Source organism: Aulonocara stuartgranti (assembly GCF_965226115.1).
Source record: "Aulonocara stuartgranti genome assembly, chromosome: 6".
Classification (NCBI taxonomy): domain Eukaryota; kingdom Metazoa; phylum Chordata; class Actinopteri; order Cichliformes; family Cichlidae; genus Aulonocara; species Aulonocara stuartgranti.
In genome coordinates, this window is record NC_138944.1 from 18,406,194 (window position 1) to 18,416,168 (window position 9,975).

General features: G+C 41.1%; 1 protein-coding gene across 1 annotated transcript; it reads left to right on the top strand.

Annotated features, from left to right (window-relative positions):
- The first annotated feature begins 89 nt into the window (after window positions 1-89).
- On the top strand, window positions 90-9,683 carry smc2 (structural maintenance of chromosomes 2). Its single transcript, XM_082537473.1, has 25 exons — window positions 90-449; window positions 1,020-1,169; window positions 1,257-1,379; window positions 1,471-1,509; window positions 1,596-1,706; window positions 1,800-1,844; window positions 1,964-2,197; window positions 2,385-2,534; window positions 2,636-2,869; window positions 3,022-3,181; window positions 3,302-3,419; window positions 4,678-4,816; window positions 4,919-5,038; window positions 5,184-5,388; window positions 5,548-5,683; window positions 5,913-6,037; window positions 6,132-6,325; window positions 6,478-6,621; window positions 7,113-7,187; window positions 7,400-7,519; window positions 7,655-7,855; window positions 7,941-8,057; window positions 8,712-8,872; window positions 8,958-9,105; window positions 9,247-9,683. The coding sequence occupies exons 1-25, from the start codon at window positions 282-284 to the stop codon at window positions 9,421-9,423; spliced, it is 3,594 nt and encodes a 1,197-aa protein (XP_082393599.1). The 5' UTR covers window positions 90-281; the 3' UTR covers window positions 9,424-9,683.
- Window positions 9,684-9,975: the final 292 nt, after the last annotated feature.

Here is a 9,975-nt window from a genome sequence, read left to right on the forward strand (position 1 = left end):
TTTAAAATTGGATCATTATAATATACTTGTTGTGTGTCTGCATATTTTTAATGTAGTTAGGTTTCTTTGTTTTGTTTCCGGCACACAACGGACGCACGCACTCGCGGCTCAGGGTCTGCACGCCTGCCGCCAAAATTCAAGTTAGAAGAGAGAAGCTGTTTCCCAGTTGTCGGTTGTAAACACGGGGCTAATATTTGGTGCTTTCTGTTTAAGGTGGTGGTTTGTCACCTGGCTGTAACAAATCTTGCCTCCGGAATCAGCTGAGAGAGGAAACCCGAAAGATGTACATCAAGTCTATTATTATCGAAGGATTCAAGTCCTACGCGCAAAGGACGGAGATCAACGGCTTTGACCCACTCTTCAACGCCATCACAGGATTGAACGGCAGCGGCAAGTCCAATATTTTGGACTCGATATGTTTCCTTTTGGGTATTTCAAATCTCACCCATGTAAGTGTGCTGTTGTCCGTAAGCTAGCTTAAAAGCTATCAAATCCAGTGTTCCAGTTGTTTATATTTGATTACTTAAGAGTTTTTGTTGAGTTTGATAATGGCAGTGGTTGTATTCCTCTCAGTAACAAGCGAAAGTCACAAATTGTTATAGTGCTGAAAACTACTGTATTTTGCGAAACAAATTTAAAAATAAAATGAAGTATGAATACAAGAAATACATCTAGTTGTAGTTTCGTAGAAGCTGTCAATAGAGTAAGCATAAGAAGGCATCGACACTTTGAGACTGCGGTCGCTTCATGACTGGAAGTAAATAGCCGTCACGATTTGTTTATAACAATATTGTTCTCTCATAGCAAGTGACAAAAAATAATAAAATAAACATATCCTTTCTGAAAACTGACTCAGGTCAAACTGAACTGCCACAAAAGTGAGAAACAAAATATGAAGAACAACTGTTGAATAATACGAAAGTGCAGTGACCCTGAACTGAGGTTAACTAAGTAAGAAGCATGTGTAGTTGTTTCTCATTCAAAATTTGCATCCTTTTTTGTTTCATCTCACCTGACAGGTGCGAGCCTCCAACCTCCAGGACTTGGTGTACAAGAACGGACAGGGTGGCATCACAAAGGCCACTGTGTCCATTACCTTTGACAACTCCAACAAAAGCCAGAGTCCTCTGGGGTTCGAAACACATGATGAGATCACTGTTACGAGACAGGTGGGGAAAGAAATAAAGGAGGAAACTCTCTGACTTTAGGATTATTATGCAGTCCTTGTATTAACACGCATATACTTTTTTTTTTAGGTGGTAATTGGTGGCAGGAACAAGTATCTCATCAATGGAGTCAATGCCAACAACACTCGCGTGCAGGACTTATTCTGCTCTGTTGGTCTTAATGTCAACAACCCACATTTCCTCATCATGCAGGTCAGTCTTGTTTCAGCGGTGTAGTTGTGGTTGTAAATGGATATGATCTGTCACCCCATTCAAAGATTTTCCTTTTGTTTTAATACATTAGGGGAGGATCACCAAAGTTCTGAATATGAAACCACCAGAGGTAAGACAAACACTTTGCCCATTAGGAGGACACTTATTTCCCTCCCTTCTTAGGACTTATAATATTGAATACTTCTCTTCTTTCAGATCCTTGCCATGATCGAGGAAGCAGCAGGTACCAGGATGTATGAATGTAAAAAGATTAGTGCTCAGAAGACCATTGAGAAGAAAGAGGCCAAGCTGAAGGAGATTCAGACTGTATGTTAATTCACTCTGACTGTATCACTATCTATACTTGTTCGTCAGCAAACTGCTGCTGAAGCAAACCATTTGTTGTGTTTGCTCTTTCAGATTTTGGATGAGGAAATCACTCCAACCATGCAGAAACTGCAGGAGGTAGTTTGGCATTAAGATTTGAACCGACTATCTCTCTCCACAGGTTCAACCCGTGAAGCCTGTGTTCTTTTTGTTTTTACTGTTGTAATATCCATTTCTGAACCTTCCTCTGTCCACAGGAACGATCATCATATCTGGAATACCAGAAGCTGATGCGTGAGATCCAGCACTTGTCGCGGCTGTATGTGGCCTGGCTGTTTGTGTGTGCAGAGGAGACCAAGCTGAAGTCAGCAGAGAATCTAAAAGTGATGCAGGACAACATCGCCAAGATGCAAGCCAGCATGGCAGAGAACGAGAGCAAAGTCCAGGAGCTCACAGCCCAGATTCAGGAGCTGCAAAAGAAAAAAGACCAGGTACTTTACACTGGGGAAGAAAGGGAGCGATTTTTCACAATTTGATTTTCTTTTTCTATAATAGTGGGCAGATTTTTTCAGTACCTTTGTTGAAGTCTTTAAAATAATTTGTATGCTATAGGTCCATCCTCTGTATGTTTTAATCAAACTGCAGCAAAGTAATCCGTATCAATCTGCTCGTCTGTAGGAAGTAAATGGAGTATTAAAGTCTCTTGAGGAGGCTCTAGCTGATGTTCAGCGTGTGGACGCCAAAGCTCAGAGTGCACTTGACTTAAAAAAATCAAATCTCAAAGATGAAACCAAGAAGAGGAAGGAGCTTGTAAAGAACATGGAAGAGGTAATGGATTAATAAAAATCTTGCTATTCTATGACTTGCAAACAAGGGCAATGTGTACATCTGAATCATTTATTCAAACTGTTGTTTTCCTTGATCTGCAGGACAAGAAAATGCTTGTGGTGAAGGAAAAGGAGGTTTCTGTGTTGACCAAGCAGCTTCAGGCTCTGCAGGAGGAGGGAAAGAATGACAGCGCTGCCCTCGAGGCAGCTGAGCAGCATTTCAAAGCTGTGTCTGCAGGTCTTTCTACCAACGAGGATGGAGAGGAAGCCACACTCGCAGGCCAGATGATGGCCTGCAAGAATGACATAAGCAAAGCAGATACAGAGGCCAAGCAGGTGAGTCTTGCTTTTAGAATAAATATTTTTGCAGAAGGCTGATTATGCTTCTGTGACTGGAAAACGTTTTTTTCACTGACCTTATTCCCTGGGTTCTTATTTTATCCTGAATTTCCAACCATCTATTTTTTTTCTTCCTTATTTATGCTCAGGCCCAAATGACGCTTAAGCATGCCCAGGCTGAGCTGAAGACCAAACAAGCAGAGGTGAAAAAGATGGACAGTGGCTACAAAAAAGACCAGGACACTCTGAAAGCTGTCAAAAACAGCAGGGAGAAACTAGAGGCTGAGCTAGCCAAGCTCAACTACGAAGGTACTAATTCATGATTATTTATGTATTTGTTTAAACAGGAGTCACATGCACTCACGTATGAGGTGCCTTTTCTGTATAAACCTGTGTACTAACTGGAGGGTTTTTTATGTCCTTCTGCAGATGGGAAGGAAGAAAGTCTGCTGGAAAAAAGAAGGCAGCTGTCCAGAGAGATAACTAAACTTAAAGAGACGCATGAGCGTCTTATGTCACGTTTCCCCAACCTGCGCTTTGATTACAAGTAAGAACTCAGATCTCATCAAATTATACCACATCTAATGTTATAAAGACATTTAATGATTTTCTAATTAGGGAAGTATTAAAAAAAATTAAAAAGGAGCACTGAGAAACTTTCATGTTAAAAATGTAGAGGTGTGTAAATTTATTTATTTATTTATTTTTATAAACTTGTATTCCTTTGCACACTTGGCTGACAGTTCCCTCACCTTTTAGCTTTGTTGTATTGTACCTGTGAAGGGGAGTCTTAGCCATTTGTTAATATATTGATATGATGGCAGATATATATGGGTTTTTATGTGGTGCCAGAGGACACAAGCTAATAAAATGCTAGGACATTTCTTTTCCCTCCTGGGTCCCCACTCTCTGTGGTCAGTTGTTGTTGTTGTTGGTGTGTGTGTGTGTGTGTGCCCGTGTGTGTGCCCACAGTACTGAACAGTCCAATGATAATAGTTCTGGAGTGTGTCAACACAACATGTAGTTACATTTCTGGGTCGTAGGGTTTGAAAGCGGTTTGCAGTTATGATGTTGGGATAAATCCCCAATAAAGCCCAAAATTTAATTTATAAGAATAAACGAACAAATGAATCACATCCTCTCTTTTGAAAGGCAGGAAAGAGACACTGTGTGGAAAATTTAAAAATAAAAAAACATAAGAAATATGTATTTCAATAATCTCTTAGCTACCTCAGAATATCTTCGATAATTATAATTTCCAATTATTCCAACTCTGTTAATTGATAACTTCATCAAATTTCTTCAGTATACTTATCTTAAAGACTTTGGCCAAACAAAATATGAAAAAATCAATGCTCGAAAACGGGATTTAAAAAAAATCATTAGAGATTAAATCATTCCTTGAAAAACAGGGTTTATGTGTTTTTAGAGGGAGTGAACACTACTTAATGAACTCAGGTGTGCTAACCTCCTAAGACCTGAACTCTTCCATGGCATGCATTTTTAATTTCTCATTGATATTTGGGCATATTGGGACCCAATGAATGTAAAAACAAAGAAATACCTGATGATTTTTTATTTATTTTTTTACCTGATTTTTGTTTCTAAGAACAATGAGAGCCACATCTGAGGACATTCGTTTTAAATTTTGATAGAACTGTGGCAGTATAATGTCCTTGTAAGTGGATATCAGGCCCTTTAGAGCAAAATTTAGTATTTTGCTCTAGACAACCCAAAATGTGATGTCCACATATGTGGACGCCAGGTCCTAGGAGGTTAATGTTGTTTTTAATGTCCCTCTTTAGGGACCCTGAGCGAGGGTGGGACCGCAGCAAAGTGAAGGGGCTTCTAGCTAACCTGATCACAGTCAGCGACATCTCCTATTCAACAGCGCTGGAGGTCGTGGCAGGAGGACGGCTTTATAACATTGTTGTTGACACAGAGGTAGGTGTGTGTGACCAGTCTGTGTGTTGTTTATTTATTTATTTTCATTCACAGATCAGTGGGATGGCATAACTGAAGTTATTGATTTTTGTTTTTTTGTAGGTGACAGGCAAAAAGTTGCTAGAGAAGGGAGAGCTGCAGCGAAGGTACACCATCATTCCCCTGAACAAGATCTCTGCAAAGACACTTAATGACAGAGTGATCAACGCTGCCAAGAACCTGGTGAGAGAATCTTCTGAGTGTTTGGGTTTGAAAATGTTTGGAGAAGTTGTAAAAGTGCACTTAATTTTTTTTTTTTCCCCCCCCCCCGTTTACTGAAACTTACCATTGACTCTTATTGCATTCTTTCTGTCTTATCTTCATCCAGGTTGGAGTGGACAATGTTCACACAGCTCTGTCCTTAGTCGGTTATGAGTCTGACCTACGTAAAGCCATGGAGTATGTGTTTGGCGCCACACTGGTGTGCGACACTCTGGACAATGCCAAAAAAGTGGCTTTCGATAAGCAGGTGATGACCAAGACAGTCACACTCGGTGGAGACATCTTTGACCCACAGGGAACCCTGAGTGGAGGTGAGAGCAAGGAGGACGTGTGTGCTCTGTCATGTGTTATTTATTGGATTTTGTTGCCACTGTTTTATGATGACTTTGAACATTTTACCTGCAGCGATGGTTTTATTTGAACTCACTCAAGCACTCAAAAAGTAAACTGGCTTTTTTTCCTCCTCTCAGGTGCTCGCTCCCAGTCTGCATCAGTTCTGTCCAGCCTGAAGGAGGTGAAGGAGGTTCAGGACAACCTGAATGAAAAGGAGGCCCAACTTCAGGATACTGAACGGCAACTGGCCAGCCTGAAGGGAACCGCTGAGAAGTATGTACATGCAAACACACAAAATATGCCCATGTTTTAACTGTTTACAGCAAAACTCTTAAAAACCTTGTTTTTAAGACTTAATGCACCACAACGCCGTTTAGTATTTAAAAGCAGTGGGAAAAAAACACAACAGAAACACACTGTGATGTAGCTGCCAGCATGTTTTCTCACCTACCCTGGTACATTTCCTTGTTCTTTTCACCACACTTCTCTCTCTCTCTTGCAGGTATCGTCAGCTGAAGCAGCAGTATGAACTGAAGGTGGAGGAAGAACAGATTCTGCAGGCCAAGGTGCAGCAGAGCTCCTTCCACCAGCAGCAAGAGGAGCTGGAGAGGCTGCGCAAAGCAATTGGTCAGAGAAATCAAAATACGTGGGGCAACAAAAAACCATCCAGTCTGCACTTTGTGTTTTCTAACTTGATCAAATGTGCTGTTTGTTAATCCAGAGGAGAGTGAGGAGACGTTGCGTGTTACTAAGGAGGTGCAAAAGCGGGCTGAAGAGAAATACAAGGTGCTGGAGAACAAGATGAAGAATGCTGAAGCTGAGAGGGAGAAGGAGCTGAAAGCTGCCCAGCAGAAACTCAATACAGCCAAGGCCAAAGCCGATGCCTTCAACAAGAAGCTGAAGCAGAAGCAGCAGGTTAAATGAACTTTTGACTGCTTTGAATAATTGCTACAATATACAATAATATATTTTTAATTTTAGCCAGAATTTTAGTCAGCCAGTGTGTGTCTGTCTGTTTTGTGTTTTATTTATTATTTATTTAACTCTTTCTTTGCTCATGTTTGCAGGAGGCTGATGCTGTGGCCCTGGAGCTGGAGGAGCTGCAGAGGGAGCAGGCTGGCTACGAGCAGCAGATTCAGGCTGTAGACGAGGCGATGAAGGCCATCCAGGAGCAGATTGACAGCATGGCTTGCACTGTATCCCAAAACAAGGTATTTGGGCCATTTTGAACATGCAAAGTAGCTCCCAGAAGTCTTTTGGCAAATAGACTTAGATGAGTTTATTACTGCTCCACTCCAGGGGTGGAACTCGTTCACGTGAACTTAAAAAGTGTTATGATTTATCACAATCAATTTGTCTGTGTGGGTTCTCAGTCATCCAGGTCATGACAGTCTTAAGAGCTTGAAAAAGAGGGCGACTGGACTCTCCTTCTTTTGTTAAGCTCTTACGAATCCCAGTCGATTATTAACTCAGATCTTTTAAGTAAAAGTCTGACAACTTTAATTAGGCTGTTACAGGGTTTCCACGTAGTTGTTTTGGTCCTCATTATGAATTATATAGTTTTTCTCTTGTGGATTATTGGGCTGAGCATGTGCCATCTTTCTATGTAAAAAAAACAAAACAAAAAACACCATCAAATGTGATGTTTATAAATTTAAGTATCCAAATGCTTTCCTAATTTATTTTTTCTGTTGTAATGTAGGAGGCAGTGCGTAAAGCCCAGGAGGAGCTGGCCAAACAGAAGGAAGTGATTGTGTCACAAGACAAAGCGCTCAAGGTATATCTATCTATACATCTATATATATTTATTAATTAAATAATGTTACAAGCCTTCCACAGGAGGATTGTTGTTGTAACTGCAACAGTTTCAGTTTCTGACTCAAACATTTTAAAACATTTCACACTCCTCAGCACTGAGAGCTTCACAACTGGTTAGAACTTTCAGATATGACTGATTAACTGAATTGTTTGTCCATCTCAACCCTCCAGACAAAGTCCACTGAGGCCAATAAGCTCAGAGAACAAAACAATGAGGTCCAGCTGAAGATCAAGGAGCTGGAACATAACATCAGCAAACACCGCAAAGACAGCCAGGATGCTGCTGACAAGGTACACGCAAACTCTCATTAGCCCACAGTCCTCCCACTGCAGTAACACTTAATGTTGTCTTGATCCAGAAGATTGGAGTGAGTTTCATCTTTTCTCGTATGACTTGAGCATCATAAACACGTTTCCATCTCTCAGGTGACTCGGATGCTGGAGGAGCACGACTGGATCAATTCAGAGCGCCACTTTTTCGGTCAGCCGAACACTTCTTATGATTTCAAGACCAACAACCCGCGTGAAGCAGGCCAGCGGCTCAAGAAGCTGGAGGAGACCACCAGCAAGCTAGAGAGGAACGTTAACAAGAGGGCTATGAATATGCTGAACGAGGCAGAGGAAAGGGTGAGGAGGGACGAAAAAGTATATTTGTAACTCAAAGGCCTCAGCTACTGTCTGTTCCTCCATGTAACATCATTCCCTTCTGCAGTACAATGATCTGATGAAGAAGAAGAGGATTGTGGAGAACGACAAGGCAAAGATTTTGCAGACCATTGAGGAGCTGGACCAAAAGAAAAACGAGGCTCTTAACGTGGCGTGGCAGAAGGTATACTTCTCAGCACCTTTATTTATTCTTTCTCCTTTACTTATACTTATTGTCACCTTGCTTTGTTTTAAACTTACCATTGCAGGATTTTCAATAAATCTAATATCTGTGGATGTTATAAATCAGTAATGTCAGTGAACAGGACTTATTTTGTGCAGCAGCCACTTCTGCGTCTTTCTCTAACAGGTTTCAGTCACTATGAATATAAAAAGGTGTTAGGATCATAGGCTGTATGAAGAGTGTCACCACCCCATCTTTAAAATGAGGTCAGACAGTGAAACTGTACATATGTTAGGTAATCCTCCTTTCTTACACTCAGGTCATTTTTGTATATTTAGTCATCCTAACATTTTATTCAGTCTGATCCAAAACGGGTGACTGAGCCAAGAATCACATCAGGCTTCTGTAGGTTTTGCCCCCTAGTGGCCATTAAGAAGAAAGCAGGTTGGCTGCCTGTTTTACAGGAGTCACATAGTTTCTTTTTCTGCCTCCATACGACACATATATCATTGCCTCCTTCCTGTCTTGTTGTAGTTTTCTTTGTTTGTTTCTTAGTATCCTGTAGTTGTGGCATTTCAGATACTGGCTTTTGGTTGTTCCTTTTTTGTTTAACTTTAGAATAATTAATTTATTGCCCATTATCTCTCACTGTAGGTAAACAAGGACTTTGGCTCCATCTTCTCCACCCTGTTGCCAGGAGCCACAGCAAAGCTGGCTCCTCCGCAGGGCTGCGGTGTCCTGGAGGGCCTCGAGTTCAAAGTGGCCTTGGGTAACACCTGGAAGGAGAACCTCACAGAGCTCAGTGGTGGGCAAAGGTGAGTAACCTCATTCAGTATGGCCTTTTAGTGTCACTTCGATTGCACCTAAACAATACTGTAAATAAGTTGTGTCTGTTTTCAGATCACTGGTGGCCCTGTCTCTCATCCTGGCCATGCTGCTGTTCAAACCCGCTCCCATCTACATCTTAGATGAAGTGGACGCTGCTCTGGATCTGTCTCACACACAAAATATTGGGCAGATGCTGCGGACGCATTTTAGACACTCTCAGGTAAGTTAAAGCATGAAGGTTTTCACTTTATTTCGCAGAATACACTTCCTGTCGTGAAATACCGTAAACCATTATTCCTCTTTTAAACCAAGTTAATGGGTAAAGTTTTTCCAAACCTTGTAATTTTTATTGTCTTTGCAGTTTGTGGTCGTGTCACTAAAGGACGGCATGTTCACAAATGCCAACGTCCTATTCAAGACGAAGTTTGTCGACGGCATGTCCACAGTGATGCGGACCGCGCTCAGCCAGAGCGACCCCAAGAAAATCCAAGAAAAGCCATCACAGAAAGAGAAGAGGAGCAAACAGCTCATCAGCTAATCATTGCACTGAAATTTCATCACACATTATGTCATCTAAAAACCTTGTAACATAACCTAAGGAGGTATCGGTTAATAAGAGTTTTCTCTTTATCTCATGTGTTCTTCTTTGTTTACATCTTTGCATTTCAAACAATAACGAGCTTTATTTTGTCTGAACTGTCCTTATTTATCCTTTCTCTTTTGTGGTTCACGTTCCCCTGCTTCCTGTCATCTGATTTATGTGCAGTTTATATTTTAGTAAATAAAGGAATAAATGCATTTTTGTCTGGTCTTGTTAGTTCTCCCATTGAAAGGGGGGGGGAGTACATAATTCAATTTGTTACTCAAACATATCGAGTAATATGTGATATAAAAGGGCACAGAGAAAACTGTACGACACACTTTAATCTTTTTCGATACAAAACCCTACGACAGGGGACGGGAACTCCAGGCCTCAAGGTGACCTGCACGTGTTAGATATCACCCTGGGTCAACATAACTGAATCAAATGATTAGTTCATTACCAGGCCTCTTCAGGACATGTTAAGGGGCAAATTTAGCCATTTAAATA

What these genes read in the sequence shown, in the direction of transcription:
- smc2 (XM_082537473.1), top strand. Translation starts at nt 282, where the DNA reads ATGTACATCAAGTCTATTATTATCGAAGGATTCAAGTCCTACGCGCAA. An exon ending in AGATCACTGTTACGAGACAG is followed by an intron (nt 1,170 to 1,256) that starts GTGGGGAAAGAA and finishes TTTTTTTTTTAG; the next exon opens with GTGGTAATTGGTGGCAGGAA. An exon ending in CACAAGACAAAGCGCTCAAG is followed by an intron (nt 7,188 to 7,399) that starts GTATATCTATCT and finishes TCAACCCTCCAG; the next exon opens with ACAAAGTCCACTGAGGCCAA.